The 26,347-nt window shown below is 36.1% G+C and overlaps 4 protein-coding genes across 4 annotated transcripts; all 4 read right to left on the reverse strand.

The window, feature by feature from the left end:
- Positions 1–286: 286 nt before the first annotated feature.
- Positions 287–3,196, reverse strand: LOC141134086 (homeobox protein siamois-like). Its single transcript, XM_073623672.1, has 3 exons — positions 2,863–3,196; positions 1,664–1,884; positions 287–451 (listed from the first exon to the last, which is right to left on the reverse strand). The coding sequence occupies exons 1-3, from the start codon at positions 3,194–3,196 to the stop codon at positions 287–289; spliced, it is 720 nt and encodes a 239-aa protein (XP_073479773.1).
- A 1,504-nt stretch (positions 3,197–4,700) lies between these two features.
- LOC141134087 (homeobox protein siamois-like) lies at positions 4,701–8,915 on the reverse strand. Its single transcript, XM_073623673.1, has 3 exons — positions 8,579–8,915; positions 6,367–6,587; positions 4,701–4,889 (listed from the first exon to the last, which is right to left on the reverse strand). The coding sequence occupies exons 1-3, from the start codon at positions 8,913–8,915 to the stop codon at positions 4,701–4,703; spliced, it is 747 nt and encodes a 248-aa protein (XP_073479774.1).
- Positions 8,916–16,531: 7,616 nt separating this feature from the next.
- Positions 16,532–19,124, reverse strand: LOC141134088 (homeobox protein siamois-like). The gene is made up of 3 exons (XM_073623675.1): positions 18,830–19,124; positions 17,631–17,851; positions 16,532–16,705 (listed from the first exon to the last, which is right to left on the reverse strand). Exons 1-3 carry the CDS (start codon positions 19,122–19,124, stop codon positions 16,532–16,534), a joined length of 690 nt encoding a protein of 229 aa, XP_073479776.1.
- A 2,266-nt stretch (positions 19,125–21,390) lies between these two features.
- On the reverse strand, positions 21,391–24,949 carry LOC141134089 (homeobox protein siamois-like). Its single transcript, XM_073623676.1, has 3 exons — positions 24,613–24,949; positions 23,743–23,963; positions 21,391–21,564 (listed from the first exon to the last, which is right to left on the reverse strand). The coding sequence occupies exons 1-3, from the start codon at positions 24,947–24,949 to the stop codon at positions 21,391–21,393; spliced, it is 732 nt and encodes a 243-aa protein (XP_073479777.1).
- Between the last annotated feature and the right edge of the window lie 1,398 nt (positions 24,950–26,347).

Here is a 26,347-nt window from a genome sequence, read left to right on the forward strand (position 1 = left end):
AAATGCAATGAAAACGGGGTCTTTAATTTTGAATTAAGTGCAAATAACAGGTAAATACAATATCATTTTAAACTACATAACTATGTACAAATGTTTATGTTAATAATCAGTCTTCTGTTGAGTATAGATTTTTTTGAAGCAATGTTAGAAAGGGAGTATATATCTATCAAGTTTTTATCCTTAACTGAATTTTTCCAGATGTGGGCTTATGTATGATTTCTTTAGCCATATCACAACAATAGATTTCATATTAGGTGTATATTATTTTCAAGATTATTTTGAAGAATTAAAGGATCACTGCATGTTCTTCAGGTTGCCCTGTTCCACAGCTCCTTGCTGGGTTTTGGTTATACTTCAAACTGTTGGGTTTCCCTTCGGGCCCTGAAGCTCTCTGCTCTGGAAATTTACTGGGTTTGCAAAGATGTCTCGCTCTTCGGTTCTGAAACCAAACCTGAAAAAAAAGAAGAAAAAAGGGTTGTCAGATATTAATTTAAAAAAATGTAATACACAACAGAGCAGAAACAAAGTAATATCATTTTTTTGCTTTAAGGTTGAACATTTTTTTTAGTACGGCAGTGATAAGTTGAAGTGAAGGTCCAGCCAAAACTTTCTTTAATTTAGGAGAGAGTGGAGAAGGATTACATCCTTTGTTAGGTTTTAAAAAGAGAAGTTATCTGGGGTTCTATTAAACTGGCCATACACTTTACATGCATGTGAACATTTGTACGAAAATATGTCTGAAAATTTTCAGTACATTCGACAACTTGATGAATGTTCTTCAAAAGTACTTCAAAATTCAACTTGCTTTTACCATTGGATTTGGGAATAAATGGACTTCACCAAATGAAAACCATATACGTTGTTAGAAATATATTAGTTTGAGAACATTTTTCCATCTTGCTCTGTCAATCTTTATCATCACTTAAGTCGAAAACGAACAGTGATTTGACCACTAATGATTAGTAAATCAAGCACAGTTCTTAAAGTGAAAAATGTCAAATAAAATTCTACTAGTGTATGGCCAGCTTTAGAGAGATTTCCCCTTTACTTCTTGTGCCAGTGACAATGGTTCCACCATACAGGAAGTCAAGGAAAATCTCCAACAGCATCAAAGGCAGAAATAAAAATACTTTTAGCGGGGTAGGGGAGGGCTAGAACCCAGTTCAGCTTTTTTTTTTCTCAATAGAGTCCCAGATAGCAATAAAACCTATCCTCCCCCACACTATTCAAAACTAAAAATGGGTGTTAATAAAAGACATACACTTTAAATAATAAATATAGTGTATATTATAAGAACAACTTTTACTGCAATTCTAAAAAACACTGTGCATATAAATATTACATTGGTGACTGATTTACTAAAGGAAACAAGCATTTTTACTTTGCAAAATTTCAGTTTGTTCCAAGGGAAGTTTCATTTAGCTTAGTGAATGTGGGAAAGCTGTGCTCACTTCAATCACCCAACTATGTGCAAGCATGCAAGCAAAAATTCTATTTTTTTTTTTTTTGCAAATGATTAGGTATTGTCTGCAAATTAAATTATTTATGATATTCATTAAGCTAAATGAAAATATCCTTGCAAAGTGAAAATGAATGCCCAATTCCTTTTGTAAATCTGGGTCAGTGTGTGTAGACAACTTGAGTTGTTAAGAAAATATATTACCTGTATTCTTGGTTCTGGGATTCCAGTAATATCTGCAATATGGCATCGAGTCACAAAGTCTGGGTATGGATTGAGATCGAACTGATTCTGGAGGAAGGCGGTCTGTTCTCTGTTGTAAATTGTCTTTTTTCTGGACTTGGCATTGCACAGGCTGGTCCCGGCATTGTGAATAACTTCTGTGGAATTTGTGGTATCATCTGTCTCCAGTTCACACATCTTTCCTAGTGAGAAAATAAAGTGTAACTAAAACAACCCACAAAAAAATACATTTTCTACAAAGTAATACCTGAAATGGAAAATCAGCAGATACCTTTAACACTAGCAGATGAAGCAAAATAGTAAAAGAAACAAAAATATTAAGGGTAAGCCATACACCAGGTTTTTAGATTTTAATAGTGAAGTTTTTTGGTCCTTTTGGTGGTAGAATCCTGAAAAAAAGGGAATTTTAAAGGTTGGGGGACCAAATATAGAGGTAAATCACCCGTATTTCAGTTATTTTAATAGGGTATTGTACATGTGATGTGTATGCAGATCTGATATAAAATAGACAAACAAATACATAAATAAATACAATGAGAATATATATAAAATAAAATAAGGCAAATAAAAAAAAAAGCTTAAAGTTTTTGCCCGGCCTAAACTTTTTTCTTTATTTTAGACAAAAATGAAAATGTTTTTCTTTATTACAGTTTTGGAAAGCTAGTTATTTCTACCTGTTCCTGCTTTATGTTTTCCATGACTTCCTGTCTAGTAAAAGATTGTTAGCAGAGCAGGAATTAAGAGCAAATCTCTCTAACTGAGCCCCAGATAGCAGCAAAAAAAAAGGGGTTCTAATCCTTCCCCACTTTAGAAAATAAACAAGTTTTGGCTTGACATTCACTTTAAGGCATCAATGACACTTAGGCATTATTGGTGAAATTAAATGCTACACAGAAAATGTTACATGAAATCTGAGCGACTATCATTAAAGTCCTAAACTTGAGCATTTGTATGCTGTTTCAGATACATTATTTATGACTTATATTATTGGAATTATGGCAAGCAATTGACATGAATTATGCTTTTGGACTTCAAGAACTATAGTTTCAGAAATGTAAATAATATGTAATTGTGTCATATTTATTCCCTATTTAAGCATAGAAATAAGAATATAATGGAAATACGAGGATTAAGAGGCAGAAAAAAATGCTAACACTTACTTTTTAATACTTTATGGTTTTGATTGCTACTGAGATCTTCTTGGCTGTTCATGCTTGGGGTAATTTTAGATATTTGTTCCTTAAAACTTGGGTTGATGCTTTTGCTGTTACCTTCTTCTTGTTGGTAACCCAGATAGGAATAGTGTTCTAGCAGAGTCTGCTCTAAAACATTCAAGACCTTATGTGGCCCTGAAATGTTCATGATGGAAAGGTTCGGCCGCTCTCCAATGGGGCTAGATGGATCATTCAGATTCCTCAGGGGGGGAGACATTATTGGGTAGTCTTCTTCAAGGGATAGGACAGTGCAGATTATGTGATCAAGTTCTGGGTCCATGTCTGATCACGCCAGCTTCTCTTGGTGGAAATAAAGTACCAGACTACCCAAACTAACTTATATTGCCCAAGATGTGTGTTGGGGAACAGAGTGGCATCTGCTTTTACAGACTTTCACGCCCACCTCTCCTTTATATTCTAGGGATAAAATATTGTATTTGATATGTAAATAGCTTGATATTCACTTGTTGGGCGTTAACCAGACCTTCATTTATATTTTGCATACACCTTTTAGTTAGGCAGAGACCTTTTATTAACAACCTGAATTTGAACGAAGTAAAAGTACATTACCTTATGGATGAAAAATTATTTAAAATATAAGTAACTATGGTAAATTTAATATAACATCAATATACTTAAGCTTGGTTAATGAATGTAAGCATGCTTTGATTATAAAATATTGGCCTCTATTGTCTAGTTCAATACAAAAATTCTCTATAAGGATTTCTAACAAATGTCAAACCTCACTTTAATACTTATCTATTTAAATGAAATAGAAATATAAATATGGTGCAATCAGAGGAATAAGCATTATTTTAAATAAATACAAGAAACAGAGTGGTTTAATAACTTTATTATTTCTTATCACTTACAGAACAAAACTATTTTAACAGCAAATTTTAAAAAGGAACATACTTTTATTATATATTTTTTAACATCTGCAGAATCAAAAAGGTACATAAAATTAACTATATTTTTATATCATCTGCAGAACACAAATATGCTGATACAAAAAATATTAAAAAACACAAATAAATGAAATTTATTTTTCTATATCATCTGAAGAACAAAACCATTCTGATTTTTAAAAAATCACATAATGTGCATATATGTGCTAAATTAAAAATCAAACATGATTGGGACAAACATAGATCATGACATGTTTTTTTTATCACAAGTAGTCTGAATTTTAAAGCACCTTTCCACAAATGTTCTTATAAATGTTTAAAAAAGTTAAAAAAAACAAATGTAATTAAAATGGGGTGTATTTAATTTTGAACTAAGTGCACATAACAAATAAATACAATATAATTTAAAGTGGTAAACACTTACACACCACTTTTACCTACAGGTAAGCCTATAATAAGGCTTACCTGTAGGTACTGGAAATATCTTCTATACCTGTACGGATATTTACCATATATGCTTGCGCCGACGTCATCGGCGCATGCGCACTGAAGAAAGGGCACGAACATGACGTTTCTATAGTGCCCGTGTTGTGACCATCGGTTCCCATGCTCATGCGCGGGAGTGACGTCACGTCACTCCGGCCAGTAACAGAACCAGAGTCCACAGCCCCGGAAGGAAGAGGGGCGAAGATGGATGCTTCCTGCAGCAGGGACAGCTCCGGCTTCCTTTGCAGGTAAGTTCCATATAATGGGCCAGTATGCGATGCATACTAGCCCATTATGCTTTTGCCATTGGAATTCTTCTAGATGTGGACTCATGTACAATACCTTTAGCCAAATCACAACCATAGATTTCATATTTGGTGTCATTTATTTTCAAGATTGTTTTGAAGAAGAATTAAAGGACCACTGCATGTCCTTCAGGTGGTCCATTGTTCCAAAGCTCTTCTCTAGGGTTTGGTTGTACTTCAAACTGTTGGATTTCCCTTCGGGCCCTGAAGATCTCTGCTCTGTAAATTTATTGGGTTTGCAAAGATGTCTCGCTCTTCTGTTCTGAAACCAAACCTGAAAAAAGAACAGAGGTTGTGAGATGTTAATTATTAAATGTAATAGAAAACAGAGCATAAATAGATATCATGTTGTGCTTTCAGGTTGAATATTTTTTTTAGTATGGCAGTGAAAAGTTGAATTGAAGGTCTAGCCAAAACTTTTTTTTTCCATTTTAGGAGAGAGTGGGGATCTCTTTGTTATCTGGGGTTCTGTTAAGCTGGCTCTACACTTCACGTTCACACAAACATTCGAAAATATGTATGAAAATTCTCAGTACATTTGACAACTTGATGAATGTTGTTCAAAAATACTTAAAAATTTCACTTGCTTTTAACATTTGATTTTGGAATGCATAGCCTTTACCAAACTAAAACCATATACGTTGTTAGAAATTAATTAGAGAAAAATGTTCCATCCTGCTCTGTCGATCTTCCTCATCACCTAAGTTAAAAACAAACATTAGTTTGACCCCACTAATGATTACAAAATCAAACATAGCTCTAAAAGTGAAAAAATTCAAACTAAATTCTACTAGTGTATGGCCAGCTTTAGCGAGATTTCCCCTTTACTTCCTGTCTCAGTGACAATGGTTGCATCATACGGAAGTCAAGGAAAATCTCCAACAGCATCAAAGACAGAAATAAAAATACTTTTATTGGGGTAAGGGAAGGCTAGAACCCAGTTCAGTATTTTCTCTCCAATGGAGTCCCAGATAGCAGTAAAACCTATCCTCCCCCACTCTATTCAAAACTAAAAAAGGAAAAAATGGGTGTTAATAATGGACACACACTTTAAATAATATATCTGCTGTGTATTAAAAGAACACATTTTACTGCAATTTTACAAAACACTGCAACACTACAAAACACATATAAATATCTTTGTAAATCGGTGACTCTGATTTACTAAAGGAACTAAGAATTTTTTGTTGCAAGGGAAGTTTCGCTTAACTCAGTGAATGTGGGGAAGCTATGCTCACTTCAATCACCCAACTACGGTATGTACAAGCAAAAAAATGTTTTTATTTTTTTTTAAGTAAATTTTCATGACATTCACTGAGCTAAATGAGAATTTCCTTGCAACGTGAAAATGAATGCTCAATTGCTTTATTAAATCACAGTGGTGTAATGGTTAGCACTTTCACCTAGCAGGAAAAAGGGTTGCTGGTTCAGATCCCAACCATAACCCCATCTGCCTGGAGTTTGCATGTTCTCCCTGTGCTTGCGTTGGTTTCATCCGGGTACTCCGGTTTTCTCCTGCACGCTAAAGACATGCTGGTAGGTTAATTGGATCCTGTCTAAATTGGCCGTTGTATGTATGAATGTGAGTTAGGGACCTTAGGTTGTAAGCTCCTTGAGGGCAGGGACTGATGTGAATGTACAATGTATATGTAAAGCGCTGCATAAATTGACGGCAATATATAAGTACCTTAAATAAAATAAATCAGGGTCAGTGTGTGTAAATAAACTGAGATGTTAAGAAAATATTTTACCTGTATTCTTGGTTCCGGAATTCCAGTAATATCTGCAATACGGCATCGAGTCACGAAGTCTGGGTATGGATTGAGATCAAACTGATTCTGGAGGAAGGCGGTCTGTTCACTGTTGTAAGTTGTCTTTTTTCTAGACTTGGCATTCCACAGGCTGGTCCCGGCATTGTGAATAGTTTCTGTGGAATTGTTGGTATCATCTGTCTCCAGTTCACACATCTTTCCTAGTGAGAAAATAAAATGTAACTAAAACTATTCACAAAAAAAAATATTTTCTACAAGGTAACATTTGAAAAACACAAAAGTCAGCAAACAGGTACCTTCAACACTAGCAGATGCAACAAAATAGTAAAAGAAACAAAAATATTAAGGATAAGCCATACACCAGATTTTTAGATTTTGATAGTGAAGTTTTTTGGGCCTTTTGGTGGTAGGATCCTGGGAAAAATGTAATTTTAAAGGTTAAAGCGGGGGTCCACCCACACCGCCAAAAAAAAAAATATTAAAAGCCAGCAGCTACAAATACTGCAGCTGCTGACTTTTAATACATGGCCACTTACCTGTCCCAGGGTCCAGCGATGTCGGCAGGCGACGCCGAGAACCCGCTCAGTTCTTGGCAGCTGCCGCCGCCATCCTAGGTGAGGGAATCAGGAAATGAAGCGTTGCAGCTTCACTTCCCAGTTCCCTACTGCGCATGCGCGAGTCGCGCTGCGCGGCCCAAGTGGTCCCCGCTCTCTCCTGGGAGCTGTGTGTTCCCAGGAGACAGCGCGGTGGGGACGGGAAGAGGCGTAGACACCCATGGGAGTCTATGCCGGAAGTGGGTGCAAATACCTGTCTTAGACAGGTATCTGCACCCCCCTCCCCCCTGAAAGGTGCCAAATGTGACACCGGAGGGGGGGAGGGTTCCGAAGAGCGGAAGTTCCATTTTTGTGTGGAACTCCGCTTTAACCCCCCTGGCGGTATTCCCGAGTCTGGCTCGGGGTGGATTTTACATACCAAAAGCGGTATCCCCGAGCCAGACTCGGGCTTGCATCGCAGGATCCAGGAAGAGATTACTTACCTTGTCCCCTGGTTCCTGCGATGTCTCCCCGCTGTGATCGGCGAGCCGCTGTGTCTCGCTCGATTCACAGTGCCGAGCTCCGTTCCCTGCGAGCGTTGCGACGCACGGGGACGGAGTTCGGCGGTAAATTCAAAAGTGAAACACATAGTATAGATACAGTATACTGTAATCTTACAGATTACAGTACTGTATCAAATAACTACACATCCCCTTTGTCCCTAGTGGTCTGCCCAGTGTCCTGCATGCAGTTTTATATATATAAAACTGTTCTTTCTGCCAGGAAACTGGAGATTGTCCATAGCAACCAAAACTGTCTCTTTACATCAAAAGTGGTTTTAGACCAGCTAGAAAAAAGCGATAATAAATTATAATCACTTGCAGAATTGAGCGATAGTGATTTGTGGGGAGATCCGTCATCAAACACTAAAAGTAATAAAAGCTAAAATTCTGCAACTGTGCAAATTTCAGTGTTTTTGATTTGATTACATTATTATATAATTTTTATTATTATTATATTATTATGTGTTTTAATTATTTATAGTTATTTATTATATTATAATTTTTTATTTCGTTTTTCAAACTTTATCATACCCGGGATGTCTACTAGACTCTTGTTTGGACAGATTTAAGTGAACTATTCCTAAGAATTACAGGCCTACAATATGAAACGCCATATTTCTGTGCAAAATAATTGTACCGCTTTCAGCACCTAAAATCTGAAATAATCATACCGCCAGGGAGGTTAAGGGTCCAACTATAGAGCTAAATCACTTATATTTCAGTTTGTTTAATAGGGTGTTGTAACTTTTGTACCCACCTTGCATATGTTGATCTGATATAAAAATATAAAAATAAATAAACAAACAAATAAAATGAGAATATATATATATACTGTATATAAAATTAAAGCAAATAATAAAAAAACTTAAAGTGTATGCCCGGACTAAAAAATGTTTCTTTATTTTAGACAAAAATTAAAATGGTTTTCTTCATTAGAGTTGACATAATTGAGATAAATTATACCTTTGGACTTCAAGAACTACAATTTCAAGAATGTAAAATAATACGTCATTGTGTCATATTTATGCCCTATTTATGCTAACAAATAAGAATAACATGGAAATAAGAGGAATAAGAAAATTTGCGAATGCTTACTTTTTAATACTTTCTGGTTTTGATTGTGACTAAGATTTTCTTGGCCGTTCATGCTTGGTGTAATTTTAGATATTTGTTCACTGAAGCCTGGGTTGATTCTTTTGCTGTTACCTTCTTCTTGTTCGTAACCCAGATAGGAATAGAGTTCTAGCACAGTCTGTTCTAAAACATTCGAGACTTTATGTGGCCCTGAAATGTTCATGATGGGGAGAAGGTTCGGCAGCTCTCCATTGGGGCTAGATGGATAATTCAGATTCCTCAGGGGAGGAGACATTGTTGGGTAGTCTTCCTCAAGAGATAGAACAGTGCAGATTATGTGATCAAGTTCTGGGTCCATTTCTGATCACCCCAGCTTCTCTTGGCAGAAATAAAGTACCAGACTACCCAAACTAACTTATATCATCCATGATGTGTATTGGGGAACAGAGTGGCATCTGCTTTTGATCTGCCCATGGGGTATGAGTGTAAACAGTGCACTTTGATCTGCCCATGAGGTATGAGTGTAAACAGTGCACTTTGATCCTTTACAGACTCCCACCCACCTCCCCTCTATAGTTTAGGTATAAGAATATTGTAATTGATATGTAAATAGCTTGATATTCTTTTGTTGGTGATAAACCAGACCTTCCTTTATGTTTTGCATAGACCTGTTAGTTATGCAGAGACTCTTTATTAACAACCTGATTTTGATCTAAGCAAAAGTACAAACCACATAAAAATTATATTTGATTTTATCACCTGCAGAACAAAACAAATGTAATGTTATGAAAATTTAAATAGGTACATAAAATTAACTATATTTTTTTTATATCACCTTCAGAAGGAAACTATGCTGATAGAAAATTTTAACCTTCCTGGCGGTATGATTATTTCCGTTTTTTGATGCTGAAAGCAGTACAATTATTTTGCATGGAAATTTGGCGTTTTATATTGTAGGACTGTAATTCTTAGGAATAACTCACTTAAATCTGTCCAAACAAGAGTCTAGTAGACATCCCGGGTATGATAAAGTTTGAAAAATGAAATCATAAATTATAATATAATAAATAACTACAAATAATTATAACAAATAATAATAATAAATATTATTCAATAATGTAATCAAATCAAAAACACTGAAATTTGCTCAGTTGCAGAATTGTCGCTGTCATTACTTTCAGTGTTTGATGATGAATTTCCCCACAAATCATTATCGCTCAATTCTGCAAGTGACTCTAATTTTTTATCGCTGTTTTCTAACTGGTCTAAAACCACTTTTGATGAAAAACACTTTTTGGTTGCTTTTGACAATCTCCAGTTTCCAGGCAGAAAGAACAGTAACTATAATATAAAACTGCATGCAGGGCACTAGAGAAACCACTAGGGACAAAAGGGATGTGAAATAAATTGATACAGTAATGTAATCTGTAAGATTACAGTGTACCGTATGTGTAATGTGTTTTTTACTTTTTGAATTTGGCGCCTTTCTCCGTCCCCGTGCGTCGCACCGCTCGCAGGGAAAAGAGCTCGGCGCTGTAATAGATCCGGCGGAGGACGGCTCGCACACAGAGCGGGGAGACATCTCAGGATCCTGAGGACAAGGTAAGTAACCTCTTCCTGGATCCTGCGATGCGATTCCGAGTGTGGCTCGGGGTTACCGCTTTTGGTACCGAAAATCCACCCCGAGCCAGACTCGGGAATACCGTCAGGGAGTTTAAAAAACACAAATAAATGACATTTATTTTTCTATATTATCTGAAGAACAAAACTATTCTGATTTTTTAAAAGCACATAATGTGCATATTTGTGCTAAATTAAAAAATCAAACATGTTTGGAACAAACTTAGTTCTTCTATGTTTCTATAACAAAAAATCTGAATTTTAAAGCGCCTTTCCACAAATGTTACTTTTTCTTTAAATTGAATGTATGGATATGTACAGCTATTTTGAAAATTGATATTATACATTTTTTTTTGTTTGGGTGTTTATAAATTGTTAGTTATTTTGTTTGGTTTATTAGAAGACACCCGTAAATGCTATACAGTTATTAGCAGATATGGAGGTGATAACAAATACATTTACAACTGAAATTGCCTAAAATTATAATGTATGTCAAACAGATATTTTTTGGGCCTTTTGGTGGTAGGATTCTGGAAAAAAAAAGTTGAGGGGCCAAACATAGAGATAAATCATCCTTATTTCAGTTAATCTAATAGGGTATTGTAACTTTTGTACTTGCGATGTATATGCCGATCTGATATAAAAATATAAAAATAAATAAATAAAATGTGAATATAGGAACTTGACTGGCCTGCACAGAGTCCTGACCCCAACCCACTAGAACACTTTTGGGATGAATTAGAGCGGAGACTGCGAGACAGGCCTTTTCACATCAGTGCCTGACCTCACAAATGCACTTCAGGGAGAATGGTCAAACTTTTCCATAGACACAAAACCTAAACCTTGTGGACAGCCTTCCCAGAAAAGTTGAAAGCTTGAAAGGGTGGGCCAACTCAATATTGAACCCTACGGACTAAGACTGGGATGCCATTAAAGTTCCGTGTAAAGGCAGGAGTCCCAAAACTTTTGGCAATATAATATATAAATATTTTCTGTATATAAAATGAATGCAAATACATTAAAAAAAGTTTAAAGTGTATGCCCCGACTACATTTTTTTTCTTTATTTTAGACAAAATTTAAAATAGTTTTCTTTATTAGAGTTTTGGAAACCTGGGACCCCTGTTATTTTTACCTGTCCCTGCTTTATGTTTTTAATTAATTCCTGTCTAGTGAACATTGTTAGCAGAACAGGAAGTAAGAGTAAATCTCTTTCATTGAGTCCCAGGTAGCAGACAAAAGCCAGGAAGGGCTTCTAATCCTTTCCCACTCTATTCAAAACCAGAAAAAAAAGTTTTGTCTTGGCATACACTTTAAGGTCCCAAAGCCACATATTTTATGTTTAGTTAATTACATATTGAACACAAAATGTTTCATGAAATTTGCATTACTCTAATCAATGGCCCTATACCTGACTATTTGCATTGGGGCAGAGTGGCATCTGCTTTTGATCTGCCCATGAGGTATGAGTGTGAACAGTGTGCTTTGATCCTTTACAGACTTCATGCCCAACTCTCTTCTTTATTCTAGGGATAAAAATATTGTATTTGATATGTAAATGGGTTGATATTCATTTGTTGGGGATCCACCAGACCTTCTTTTGAGTTTTGCATAGACCTGTTAGTTATGCAGAGACCTTTAATTAACAACCTGATTTTGAACTAAGCAAAAGTACACTACCCTATGGATAAAAAAAAAAAATACATTTATAATATACAGTGCCTTGAAAAAGTATTCATACCCCTTGAAATTTTCCACATTTTGTCATGTTACAACCAAAAACGTAAATGTATTTTATTGGGATTTAATGTGATAGACCAACACAAAGTGGCACATAATTGTGAAGTGTAAGGAAAAAGATAAATGTTTTTCAACATTTCTTACAAATAAATATGTGAAAAGTGTGACGTGCATTTGTATTCTGCCCCTCTGAGTCAATACTTTGTAGAACCACCTTTTGCTGCAATTACAGCTGAAGGTCTTCTTGGGGGATGTCTCTACCAGCTTTGCACATCTAGAGAGTGAAATGTTTGCTCATTCTTCCTTGCAAAATAGCTCAAGCTCTGTCAGATTGGATGGAGAGCGTCTGTGAACAGCAATTTTCAAGTTTTGCCAGAGATTCTCAATTGGATTTTGGTCTGGACTTTGACTGGGCCATTCTAACACATGAATATGCTTAGATCTAAACCATTCCATTGTAGCTCTGGCTGTATGTTTAGGGTCTTTGTCCTGCTGGAAGGAGAACCTCCACCCCAGTCTCAAGTCTTTTGCAGACTCTAACAGATTTTCAGCTAAGATTGCTCTGTATTTGGCTCCATCCATCTTTCCCTCAACTCTGACCAACTTCACTGTCCCTACTGAAGAAAAACCTCCCCACAACATGATGCTGCCACAACCATGTTTCATTGTGGAGAGGGTATATTCAGGGTGATGGGCAGTGTTAGTTTTCTGCCACACATAGCGTTTTGCTTTTAGGCCAAAAAGATCAATTTTGATCTCATCTGACCAGAGCACCTTCTTCCACATGTTTGTTGTGTCCCCCACATGGCTTCTTGCAAACTGCAAACAGGACTTCTAATGGCTTTTTTTCAACAATGTCTTTCTTCTTGCCACAATTCCATAAAGTCCAGATTTGTGGAGTCCACGACTAATAGTTGTCCTGTGGACAGATTCTCCCACCTGAGCTGTGGATCTCTGCAGCTCCTCCAGAGTTACCATGGGCCTCTTGGCTGCTTCTCCGATGAATGCTCTCCTTGCCCGGCCTGTCAGTTTAGGTGGACGGCCATGTCTTGGCAGGTTTGCAGTTGTGCCATACTCTTTCCATTTTCGGATGGTGGATTGAGCAGTGCTCTGTGAGATGTTCAAAGCCTGGGATCATTTTTTTATAACCTAACCCTGCTTTAAACTTCTCCACAACAATATCCCTGTGTTTTCCTTGGCCTTCACGACGCTGTTTGTTCACTAAGGTTCTCTAACAAACCTTTGAGGGCTTCACAGAACAGCTGTATTTATACTGAGATTAAATTATAAACAGGTTCACTCTATTTACTAATTAGGTGACTTCTGAAGGCAATTGGTTCTACTAGATTTTAGTTAGGGGTATCAGAGTAAAGGAGCTGAATACAAATGCAGGTCACACTTTTTAGATATTTATTTGTAAAAAAAATTGAAAACCGTTTATCATGTTCCTTCCACTTCACAATAATGTGCCACTTTGTGTTGGTTTATCACATAAAGAAGATTTAAAGGGGTATGAATATTTTATCAAGGCACTGTAAGTAACTATGGTAAATTTAATATAACATCAATATACTTAAGCTTTAGTTAATGAATGTAAGCATGCTTTGATTATAAAATATTGCCTTCCGTTGTCTAATTCTATGCAAAAGTCTCTATAAGGATTTCTGCCTTTGTAACTCTCACATCCCCAAAACATCAGTGATCCACCTCTGTACCTGTCATCATAGGCCTTGTTGACTTCTCTCCAAATGAAGCGTTTATGGTTGTGGCCAAGAAGCTCAATTTTGGTCTCATCACTCCAAATGACTTTGTGCCAGAAGGTTTGAGGCCTGTCTCTGTGCTGTTTGGTGTATTGTAAGTGGGATACTTTGTGGCGTTGACAGCTAATCTCATGATGTAAACAAAAGATCGGTAATCGTTTTTTTTCTACTCACGCTGACAGCATGAGTAGAAAAAAAAGCCGATCACCGGCTCAGATGTCAGGGACATCGGTCCCGAAGTGGAGGAGGCACATCTGTCTCATCACTGCCACCTAACAGTGCCAACTAACAGTGCCCACAGTGCCACCTAACACTGCCCACAGTGCCACCTAACAGTGCCCAAAAGTGCCACCTATCAATGCCCACGAGTGCCACCTATCAATGCCCACCAGTAGTGCCAATCAGTGCCACCTAGAAGTGCTGCCCATCAGTGTAACTGATCAGTGCCCATCACTGCCACCCATCAGTGCCCATCACTGCTGCCTCATCAGTGTATATCAATGAAGGAGAAAAATTACCTGTTTTAAATTTTTTATAACAAAATATAAAAAAAATATATATATTTTTTTTAATTCAGTTTTTACATTTTTTTAACAAAAAGTAAAAACTGCAGAGGTGATCACATACCACCAAAATACAGCTCTACTTGTAGTGAAAAAATGATAAAAATTGTATTTGGGTACAGTGTGGCATGGCCGCGTAATTGTCATTCAAAGTGCATCAGTGCTGAAAGCTGAAAATTGGTCTGGATAGGAGGGGGTTTAAGTGCCCAGTAAGCAAGTGGTTAACAAAAATGTAAACACAGTTGATTGATAATAAATGGCTTCAGCCAAACACTAACCATGAGTGAAAGAAAAGTTTTTGTGTTATCGTTCATATTCTCTGAAAAATGGGCAAGAAATCATAAATTCTGCCAGGGTATGTAAACTTATGAGCACAACTGTATTAATGAAATAGTAATTACAAAGAAATTATACATTGGTATATTGTATTTACTCAGTGACACTTGCAGACTATCTGCAAATGTCATTTACACAGGAATTGCTGTCGTGTACCACAATGCAATTTCTATCTTTCATTGTGAGAGCCGGTAATTAGCAGTCATAGTAGTGGGGGAGCAGCAGCAGGGGGAGAGGAGTAAGATGTAATAGATGCATCCAAAGAACTTTCTTTATATTTTAGGAAAAATATCTGATGCCGCGTACACACAATCGGAAATTCGGCCAGCAAAAGACCGATGAGAGCTTTTGGTCGGAAAATACGATCGTGTGTATGCTCCATCGGACTTTTGCTGGCGGAATTCCCGCCAGCAAAAGATTGAGAGCAGGTTCTCAATTTTTCGGCCGGAAAAGTTCCTATCCAAAAATGCGATCGTCTGTACAAATTCCGATGCCCAATATTCCTACGCATGCTCGGAAACAATTCGGCTCATGCTCAGAAGCATTGAACTTAATTTTCTCGGCTCGTTGTAGTGTTGTACATCACCGCATTCTTGACGGTCAAAAGTTCAGAGAACTTTTGTGTGACTGTGTGTATGCAAGGCAAGCTTGGGCGGAATTCCGTCAGAAAAAACATCCATTTTTTTTCCAACGAAAAATCTGCGCATGTGTATGCGGCATTACATTCAAAATCCTTGAGTAGTTGATCCCCTTTAACTTCCTGCTGTGTCTCTAAGATAGGAAGTGAATGGAAATCTCCCAACAGGACAGAGACAAGAAAATAAAAATGATTGTTTCATCCCTTCCCTACTGTATTCAAAATTTAAAAACAAATGAAGTTTACTTTGATTTCTTACTATTGTTGGTATATAATATGATATTACTATTTTTGTTATATTATATTATCATATGGACGTTTGCTGAGAAATATGTATTTATTAAGAGATCCATTCATTTTCACCTAGTAACACATTTCCTTTCCTAGGATGACAACACTCATTTAGCTTACTGTATCTCTGGAGGAGCAGTGTTGTCATTCTAGAATTGTGAAACTCAAAACCCCCTACCCTCATTTTCTTAATGGTGGGGGGAGGTTCCGTAGTTCACAGAAGAGAAATGGGCAGAGCTGATAATAATATTTGGGATTTGTAGACCGCTAGGGCAGTGTGTGTTGGGAAGGCAAGGTGAAAATTAAAAGTGCCTACAATCACTTACTACTTTTTTATAGAAAGAAGTTTTTTTATTTAACTAACTACCTTTCTTTTTAACTTTTAGGAGCAGACAATTTCCAAACTAAAAATAAGCAGAGCCTGTTTTTTTTATCAAAATCACCTTGTTGTCTTAAGCAGGCCAAAAATGATACGATCATCTTTCCTTCCACCATGGGTGGAATAGGCCGGTTGTACCCAATTCGATTGATTGATTGACTGGGGTACAATCAGCTTGCCCATACATGGATTGAAATTTGGCCGGTCCCCGCTGAATCTGAACATGTATTTTTAGAGTTAGTGAACTAGAAACTTTATTTTTTGGGGAGAAACCTTTTTCTAAAAAAAAAGACTTCAGAGTTTTATTCCCAAATCCAAAATTAGTAAAATAAAAGCTACATTTTTTGGGGAGAAATATAATCTTGTTTTGACAAAAACCTTTCTGTTTTAGACCCAGAAAATGCAAAATGTAATTGTCAAACTAATTACTATTTTATAATTGAATAATCTGCAACATCAAACCACCCTTTTAGATAATTTAAAAAATCACACAAAACTTTATTCCAAATAATAAGAAAATGTTTTATTATAAATTAAACTAAGTGCATATAACAACATATCATTACTTAATTCATGATAGCTGACTAACTATCACATACTAAATCAAAATAACATAAAATAAGTCCTTGACGTGGGTTTGAAGCCACATTTACAGCATCCACGTGTTTCCTGGAATCTGCAAATGTCCATTGATTTGTAGACCATCGTATCTATTCTGAAAAGTGTTGGAAAGATCTTCTGGAGTTGGGAAGTGTCTACCTTGTATGTACTGAGAGTTGTTATGTTTTGGGAGATGTCTTGCTCTTCGGTTCTGGAACCAAACCTGTAACATGTAACAATGAATCACCATTACTCATTTATATATTATACTCTTTATACAGTTATCAACAGAAGAACCAAAAGGGACATGTACAACTAGGGAATGTTTGGAATGTGTTAGCCTCATTTGTTTTAGTTTTTCAGGACATGTTCAATTGGTGATCATGCCAGTGATACACTTCCCATCCTAAGATGTCAATGCTTACCTACTGTACTGTTTCTATGGGGTAGCAGCATTGTCACCCTAGGACAGGAACTGTGTTAGGACTACAGAAAACCTCCCCCTCCTCTCTTCTGCATAGCTTAGTTGGGTGCTGCTCTCTAGTTCATGTTCTAGTGATATAGGCAGGACTGATAATGTGTGGGGCTTCATTGTGGAGTTATCAGCTCACTACAGGAAGTTAAGTGATCAATGAATTCTAGCAGGATCAACAAACATGTAATTCAATGGTTTTTGAAAGGCAAATCATTGTGAAATGTGGAGGTAGTTATTAAATTATTTTTTTTTAAGTTTGCCCACGCATACCCCAGCCAAAAAACTCATACTTTTTTACAACTCTCCTTGATATGGCAGAGGAACTCTCTTAATGCTGTTATTTGTGCTACTTGAAAGATTGAATCATAAACCACAGGCATACAAAAATTCTTGCAAAAAACCCTTTTATCAATTGTCAAGTCACAATTCCAGATTTCACCAGAAGGTGGCAGTTGGGATGAAATCTGGAATTACAGATCCCATCCTTATAAAATGCAGTGGCTGGAGGAGTTACTGTGCATGTCAGTATTAGTTAATCTACACTAAAACCCATTTAAAAAAATATATAATACAAAAAAAGTTACATGACGGTGCAGTAAAGTTTGAAATAAAATAATATACAACAAATTAATATTAGTTAAGAAACAATTGTGGTAAAAATATATTTTTTTACCTGTATTTTAGGTTCTGAAATCCCAGTTATCTTGGCAATACGACATCTCTTTGTGAAGTTTGGATAGCTGTTACGAGCAAACTCATTCATCAGGAAGGCAGTCTGCTCATTTGTGTACTTTGTCCTCTTTATGCACCGTTTATTTGTGTTGCTGTTCGGGAAATCCTCAATCTGGACTCTTGGTTGCTTGCATCCTGCATTCTCGTCTTCTTCCAACTTTCCTAGAAACAAGAGCAATGACAGGGTTTAAAACTTTGCAGTCAAAGACAATACAAAGAGGATATTTTGTGCACAATTCTATTCACTGAATTATAAAGAAAAAGAAAATGTGTGGCTTACAATTAAATATTTCCAATCATTTGAAATGAAAAAAAACTTTAAAAAGATTATCATTAAGGCTCCATGCACACTGGCTTAAAAACTGTTGCTTCTACGGGAGTTTTGTGTTCTGCCTGTAGAAGCAGCTCAATGTTATCCTATGTGTCCATGCACATTAGGATGATTACAGGCATTTTTGAGATCAACGTTTGGAGGCAGGAAAAAAAAAACTTCTGATTCGCATTTCTGATTTTAGCTCACTTGCAGAAGAAACGTAAAACTCTCCTAAACTCGTCTAAGCTTCTCCTAAACTCCTAAACTCGTCTAAAAAAATGCTCTGAACGTTTTTTACTCCCAAGAGGACAGACTTTTTTTAAGCCCAGTGTGCATACAGTTGATTTAAGAGCTGTGAAAACGACAATAAAAAAATATTAAGAACTCAAATTGATAAACAGCATAACTCAATAATGTTCTATTATAAATGGACGTATAATTGGATCAGAAAAAAGTGATAGAAAGATAGATAGATAGATAGATAGATAGATAGATAGATAGATAGATAGATAGATAGATAGATAGATAGATAGACAGATCAGTGTTTGTAAACTCCAGTCCTCAAGGCGCCCCAACAGGTCATGTTTTCAGGATTTCCATTATTTTGCACAGGTGATTTGATCAGTTTCACAGCCTTAGTAATTACCACAGCCGTTTCATCTGAGGGAAATCCTGAAAACATGACCTGTTGGGGCGCCTTGAGGACTGGAGTTGAGAAACACTGAGATAGATAGATAGATAGATAGCTAGATAGATAGATAGATAGATAGATAGATAGATAGATAGATTAGATAGATAGATTAGATAGAATAGATATATAGACTTACGTTTTAATGGATTCTGATTAATTATGTCCTTATGTACAATTTCCTTAAGGATTATTGAGTTTTTGTCATGTGCTTCTTGCTGGATTCCGAAGAGTGTGTACATTGCCAGCATCTTTTGTTGTAGAGTAATGGAGTTTTGTAGATCTTTCTGGATTTTTGTAGCTAAGAAATCATCAGGAGAGATGCATGGGGTGCTAATGAAGTTGTCCTGGAACCGCAGGGGAGGAGACATTGTTGGATAGTCTTCTTCTAGAGAAAGCACAGTGCAGAGAATTTGGTCCAGCTCAGGATCCATGTCTGCTCACCTTAAATCTGTTGGAATGAGGGACTGGGGTCCTTAGACAACTTTTATTCCTAAATAAATGTGGAATGGACCTGGACCAGTATTGAGGTAGAAACCCACACAGTCCTTTGAAGTTTCTATAAAGAGGAACTGTATCCTTTGATGCTCTTTGGGTGCCTCACCTTAAAGTTGCCTCTTTACAGCTCAGAAACAGGAATTATTGTGTAAATCTTTGTATTGGAAAGTCAGGTTTGATGTTCCCCTACTGTATGAGTTGTCACCTCACCTGCAAGTTATTTATCACACCTTTATGTGTGTTTGAAATCCCAAACTAGGGATTAACATTATGTTAAAAACCAAAACATTATATATAGTAGCCCATAATGTTTTGGTTTTTAACATAATTTATATTTTTATTGTCTTATATAAACAGAATTTCATAAGAACAAGTTAAATATAGTACTTGTAGCAATTTAATTAATACATTAAAATACAGTATTTATTGGCGTATAACACTCACTTTTTCACCATGAAAATCGGAAGGAAATAGTGCGTGCGAGTTATACGCCAATACTTCAGTTTTAGCTGCCTCGGAGGGGACAGGGAGGGGGGGCAGGACGAGCACCGTCAGATTACATAAAGTGAGAATCTCCTGTTTACTTGGCAGCCTCTGTAATAGGAACTCCCGTCTCCTGGGCCTCCATTGGACCACTGTTATGTCTATCATAGGAGATTCTCACTGTATGTAATCTTTCGGCGCTCATCCCGCCCCCCCTCCCTGTCCCCTCTGGGCTGCAGATGGGCAGCGATCAGGCTGCATTGATGGCAATGGTGAGGCTGCAGATGGGCACTGACCCTTATTTTGCTTCGAAGATCCTTATTTAAAATTTAAGTTTTTTTTTCTTAAACTTCCCTCTTAAGATGAATGTGCGTGTTATATGCCTGTGCGTGTTATATGCCGATAAATACGGTAATTTAATTTAAAAATAAAATGAAATGTTTATTTTTCTTAGCTAGTATATATGATAGATAGAAAATCAAATGAGAATTAAGTTGGTCAATGAAAATGTATTTGATTTAGTAGTGTGCTTCTTTAAATATTATCATAACATGTACTTAAACTGGTATTAAATATGTCTGATTTGCCTGGTGTTCACAATAATGCCTGCAACTAAAATTGTTCATGTGCTGTCATTTTTGTTTAAGTATAAAAATCTATCAATCAAATATTATGGAAACAAAAAAAATCTTGCTGATTTAGAAACAGATAAAATACCAATATGTAATTGTTGAACTAATTACTATTTTCTTATTTTTTGTAGATAATATGCAATATAAAAACATATTTTTGACACTTACATATTTCAAAAAGAAACAAAACTTTTAAGATAATTTATAATATAATAAGCACCCCATTTAAAATTTTAAGAAAATATTTTATTATAAATTAAACTTATATATCATTAGTTAATTCATCAGTTTGCATGTTCTCCCTGTGCCTGTGTGGGTTTCCTCCAGATACTCTGGTTTCCTTCCAAACTCCAAAGACATGCTGGTAGGTTAATTGGCTCCTGTCTAAATAGTCCCTTGTATGTATGTATGAATGTGAGATAGGGACCTTAGAATGTAAGCTCCTTGAGGGCAGGGACTAATGTGAATGTACAATATATATGTAAAATGCTATGTAAATTGACAGCACTTTATAAGTACCTATAATGAAAAAAAAAAAATCATAGCTTTTTATCACATACTAAAATATAATAACATCAAGTAAGTCCTTGACATGGAATTGAAGCTGCATTTACAGCATCCACATGTTTCCTTGGATCTGGAAATGTCCATTGATATGTAGAGTCTGGCATTGCTTCTGAAAGATGTTAGGAAGATCTCTGGGAGTCTCAAATGTTTCTTTCAATAAAATGTTATGGAAACAAAAAAGATCTTGCTGTTCTAGACCCAGATAAAATTCCAATATGTAATTGTTGAACAAATGACTACAGTATTTTCTAATTATATATGAGATAATATACAATATAAAAACATATGTGTGACACTTACATGCAACTGTTTCAAAAAGTAACAAAACTTTTAAGATGACTTATAAAATAATAAGGATTCAACAACAACCCATTTTAAAAGATAAGAAAATATTTTATTATAAATTAAACTAAGTGCATACCACAATATATTATTAGTCAAATCATCACAGCTTTGTAACAATCACATACTAAAACAAAATAACATTAAATACGTCCTTGACATGGATTTGAAGCTGTATTTACAGCATCCACATGTTTCCTGGGATCTGGAAATGTCCATCGATTTGTAGATTCTGGTATGGATTCTGAAAAATGTTGGGAAGATGTCTGGGAGTTGAGAACTGACTACCCTGGGTGCTTTGGGATTTCATATCTTTTGAGAGATGTCTTGTTCTTCTGTTCTGAAACCAAACCTGCAACATGTAAAAATAAATTCTCATTAATCATCTATATACTGTACTGTATAAAAAGTTCATGTTTATTGTATAAAAGGCTATCACCAGAGGGAGCAAAAGTGACTTGAACAACCAGGGCAGTGATGGCGAACCTTGGCTGCCCCGGAAGGAAGAGGGGCGAAGATGGATGCTTCCTGCAGCGGGGACAGCTCCGGCTTCCTTTGCAGGTAAGTGCCACGTAATGGGCCAGTATGCGATGCATACTAGCCCATTATGCTTTTACTTTGCAGGGTTTGCACAAAAGGAAAGAGGAAGTAAAACCCTTCAGGGTTTACTTCCTCTTTAAAGCTACATAACTATGTAAAAATGTGTATGCTAATAATCAGATTCCTGTTGAGTACAGATTTCTTTGAAGCACTGTTGACTATATGTCCATCAAGTTTTTTCATCCTTAACACTCTTGCCATTGGAATTCTTCTAGATGTGGACTCATGTACAATTTCTTTAGCCAAATCACACCCATAGATTTCATATTTGGTGTCATTTATTTTTAAGATTGTTTTGAAGAAGAATTAAAGGACCACTGCATGTCCTTTAGGACGTCCATTGTTCCAAAGCTCTTCTGTTGTACTTCAAACTTTTGGATTTCCCTTCGGGCCCTGAAGATCTCTGCTCTGTAAATTTATTTTGTTTGCAAAGATGTCTCGCTCTTCTGTTCTGAAACCAAACCTGAAAAAAAAACAGAGGTTGTGAGATGTTAATTATTAAATGTAATAGAAAACAGAGCATAAATAGATATCATGTTGTGCTTTCAGGTTGAATATTTTTTTTAGTATGGCAGTGAAAAGTTGAATTGAAGGTCCAGCCAAAACTTTTTTTTTTTTCGTTTTAGGAGAGAGTGGGGATCTCTTTGTTATCTGGGGTTCTGTTAAGCTGGCTGTACACTTCACGTTCACACAAACATTCGAAAATATGTATGAAAATTCTCAGTACATTTGACAACTTGATGAATGTTGTTCAAAAGTACTTAAAAATTTCACTTGCTTTTAACATTTGATTTTGGAATGCATAGCCTTTACCAAACGAAAACTATATACGTTGTTAGAAATTAATTAGTTAGAGAAAAATGTTCCATCCTGCTCTGTCAATCTTCCTCATCACCTAATTAAAAACAAAAATTAGTTTGACCCCACTAATGATTAGAAAATCAAACATAGCTCTAAAAGTGAAAAATTTCAAATTCAATTCTACTAGTGTATGGCCAGCTTTAGCGAGATTTCCCCTTTACTTCCTGTCTCAGTGACAATGGTTGCACCATACAGAAGTCAAGGAAAACCTCCAACAGCATCAAAGACAGAAATAAAAATACTTTTATTGGGGTAAGGGAAGGCTAGAACCCAGTTCAGTTTTTTCTCTCCAATGGAATCCCAGATAGCAGTAAAACCTATCCTCCCCCACTCTATTCAAAACTAAAAAAGGAAAAAATGGGTGTTAATAATGGACACACACTTTAAATAATATATCTGCTGTGTATTAAAAGAACACATTTTACTGCAATTTTACAAAACACTGCAACACTACAAAACACATATAAATATCTTTGTAAATCGGTGACTCTGATTTACTAAAGGAACTAAGAATTTTTTGTTGCAAGGGAAGTTTCGCTTAACTCAGTGAATGTGGGGAAGCTGTGCTCACTTCAATCACCCAACTACGGTATGCACAAGCAAAAAAATGTTTTTAATTTTCATGACATTCACTGAGCTAAATGAGAATTTCCTTGCAACGTGAAAATGAATGCTCAATTGCTTTAGTAAATCACAGTGGTGTAATGGTTAGCACTTTCACCTAGCAGGAAAAAGGGTTGCTGGTTCAGATCCCAACCACAACCCCATCTGCCTGGAGTTTGCATGTTCTCCCTGTGCTTGCGTTGGTTTCATCTGGGTACTCCGGTTTTCTCCTGCACGCTAAAGACATGCTGGTAGGTTAATTGGATCCTGTCTAAATTGGCCCTAGTATGTATGAATGTGAGTTAGGGACCTTAGGTTGTAAGCTCCTTGAGGGTAGGGACTGATGTGAATGTACAATGTATATGTAAAGCGCTGCATAAATTGACGGCACTATATAAGTACCTTAAATAAAATAAATCAGGGTCAGTGTGTGTAAACAAACTGAGATGTTAAGAAAATATTTTACCTGTATTCTTGGTTCCGGAATTCCAGTAATATCTGCAATACGGCATCGAGTCACGAAGTCTGGGTATGGATTGAGATCAAACTGATTCTGGAGGAAGGCGGTCTGTTCACTGTTGTAAGTTGTCTTTTTTCTAGACTTGGCATTCCACAGGCTGGTCCCGGCATTGTGAATAGTTTCTGTGGAATTGTTGCTAGCATCTGTCTCTAGTTCACACATCTTTCCTAGTGAGAAAATAAAATGTAACTAAAACTATTCACAAAAAAAAATATTTTCTACAAGGTAACATTTGAAAAACACAAAAGTCAGCAAACAGGTACCTTCAACACTAGCAGATGCAACAAAATAGTAAAAGAAACAAAAATATTAAGGATAAGCCATACACCAGATTTTTAGATTTTGATAGTAAAGTTTTTGGGCCTTTTGGTGGTAGGATCCTGGGAAAAATGTAATTTTAAAGGTTAAGGGGCCAACTATAGAGATAAATCACTTATATTTCAGTTTGTTTAATAGGGTGTTGTAACTTTTGTACCCGCCTTGCATATGCTGATCTGATATAAAAATATAAAAATAAATAAACAAACAAATAAAATGAGAATATATATATATATACTGTATATAAAAATAAAGCAAATAATAAAAAAAGCTTAAAGTGTATGCCCGGACTAAAAAATGTTTATTTTAGACAAAAATTAAAATGGTTTTCTTCATTAGAGTTGACATAATTGAGATAAATTATACCTTTGGACTTCAAGAACTACAATTTCAAGAATGTAAAATAATATGTCATTGTGTCATATTTATGCCCTATTTATGCTAACAAATAAGAATAACATGGAAATAAGAGGAATAAGAAAATTTGCGAATGCTTACTTTTTAATACTTTCTGGTTTTGATTGTGACTAAGATTTTCTTGGCCGTTCATGCTTGGTGTAATTTTAGATATTTGTTCACTGAAGCCTGGGTTGATGCTTTTGCTGTTACCTTCTTCTTGTTCGTAACCCAGATAGGAATAGAGTTTTAGCAGAGTCTGTTCTAAAACATTCGAGACTTTATGTGGCCCTGAAATGTTCATGATGGGGAGAAGGTTCGGCAGCTCTCCATTGGGGCTAGATGGATAATTCAGATTCCTCAGGGGAGGAGACATTGTTGGGTAGTCTTCCTCAAGAGATAGGACAGTGCAGATTATGTGATCAAGTTCTGGGTCCATTTCTGATCACCCCAGCTTCTCTTGGCAGAAATAAAGTACCAGACTACCCAAACTAACTTATATCATCCATGATGTGTATTGGGGAACAGAGTGGCATCTGCTTTTGATCTGCCCATGGGGTATGAGTGTAAACAGTGCACTTTGATCTGCCCATGAGGTATGAGTGTAAACAGTGCACTTTGATCCTTTACAGACTCCCACCTACCTCCCCTCTATAGTTTAGGTATAAGAATATTGTAATTGATATGTAAATAGCTTGATATTCTTTTGTTGGGGATAAACCAGACCTTCCTTTATGTTTTGCATAGACCTGTTAGTTATGCAGAGACTCTTTATTAACAACCTGATTTTGATCTAAGCAAAAGTACAAACCACATAAAATTTATATTTGATTTTATCACCTGCAGAACAAAACAAATGTAATGTTATGAAAATTTAAATAGGTACATAAAATTAACTATATTTTTTTTATATCACCTTCAGAAGGAAACTATGCTGATAGAAAATTTTAACCTTCCTGGCGGTATGATTATTTCCATTTTTTGATGCTGAAAGCGGTACAATTATTTTGCATGGAAATTTGGCGTTTTATATTGTAGGACTGTAATTCTTAGGAATAACTCACTTAAATCTGTCCAAACAAGAGTCTAGTAGACATCCCGGGTATGATAAAGTTTGAAAAATGAAATCATAAATTATAATATAATAAATAACTACAAATAATTATAACAAATAATAATAATAAATATTATTCAATAATGTAATCAAATCAAAAACACTGAAATTTGCTCAGTTGCAGAATTGTCGCTGTCATTACTTTCAGTGTTTGATGATGAATTTCCCCACAAATCATTATCGCTCAATTCTGCAAGTGACTCTAATTTTTTATCGCTGTTTTCTAACTGGTCTAAAACCACTTTTGATGAAAAACACTTTTTGGTTGCTTTTGACAATCTCCAGTTTCCAGGCAGAAAGAACAGTAACTATAATATAAAACTGCATGCAGGGCACTAGAGAAACCACTAGGGACAAAAGGGATGTGAAATAAATTGATACAGTAATGTAATCTGTAAGATTACAGTGTACCGTATGTGTAATGTGTTTTTTACTTTTTGAATTTGGCGCCTTTCTCTGTCCCCGTGCGTCGCACCGCTCGCAGGGAAAAGAGCTCGGCGCTGTAATAGATCCGGCGGAGGACGGCTTGCACACAGAGCGGGGAGACATCTCAGGATCCTGAGGACAAGGTAAGTAACCTCTTCCTGGATCCTGCGATGCGATTCCGAGTGTGGCTCGGGGTTACCGCTTTTGGTACTGAAAATCCACCCCGAGCCAGACTCGGGAATACCGTCAGGGAGTTTAAAAACCACAAATAAATGACATTTATTTTTCTATATTATC

Source organism: Aquarana catesbeiana, linkage group LG03, assembly GCF_042186555.1.
Source record: "Aquarana catesbeiana isolate 2022-GZ linkage group LG03, ASM4218655v1, whole genome shotgun sequence".
Classification (NCBI taxonomy): Eukaryota; Metazoa; Chordata; class Amphibia; order Anura; family Ranidae; genus Aquarana; species Aquarana catesbeiana.

Bases quoted from the DNA above. Each gene is read 5' to 3' on its own strand.
- LOC141134086 (XM_073623672.1), bottom strand. From the start codon at position 3,196: ATGGACCCAGAACTTGATCACATAATCTGCACTGTCCTATCCCTTGAA. The intron at 1,885-2,862 runs GTAAGTGTTAGC...TTTTCTCACTAG, and splicing joins AAACCATAAAGTATTAAAAA to GAAAGATGTGTGAACTGGAG. The intron at 452-1,663 runs GTAATATATTTT...CTTTTTTTTCAG, and splicing joins TCCCAGAACCAAGAATACAG to GTTTGGTTTCAGAACCGAAG.
- LOC141134087 (XM_073623673.1), bottom strand. From the start codon at position 8,915: ATGGACCCAGAACTTGATCACATAATCTGCACTGTTCTATCTCTTGAG. The intron at 6,588-8,578 runs GTAAGCATTCGC...TTTTCTCACTAG, and splicing joins AAACCAGAAAGTATTAAAAA to GAAAGATGTGTGAACTGGAG. The intron at 4,890-6,366 runs GTAAAATATTTT...TTCTTTTTTCAG, and splicing joins TTCCGGAACCAAGAATACAG to GTTTGGTTTCAGAACAGAAG.
- LOC141134088 (XM_073623675.1), bottom strand. From the start codon at position 19,124: ATGGATCCTGAGCTGGACCAAATTCTCTGCACTGTGCTTTCTCTAGAA. The intron at 17,852-18,829 runs GTAAGTCTATAT...TCTTGTTTCTAG, and splicing joins TAATCAGAATCCATTAAAAC to GAAAGTTGGAAGAAGACGAG. The intron at 16,706-17,630 runs GTAAAAAAATAT...TACATGTTACAG, and splicing joins TTTCAGAACCTAAAATACAG to GTTTGGTTCCAGAACCGAAG.
- LOC141134089 (XM_073623676.1), bottom strand. From the start codon at position 24,949: ATGGACCCAGAACTTGATCACATAATCTGCACTGTCCTATCTCTTGAG. The intron at 23,964-24,612 runs GTAAGCATTCGC...TTTTCTCACTAG, and splicing joins AAACCAGAAAGTATTAAAAA to GAAAGATGTGTGAACTAGAG. The intron at 21,565-23,742 runs GTAAAATATTTT...TACATGTTGCAG, and splicing joins TTCCGGAACCAAGAATACAG to GTTTGGTTTCAGAACAGAAG.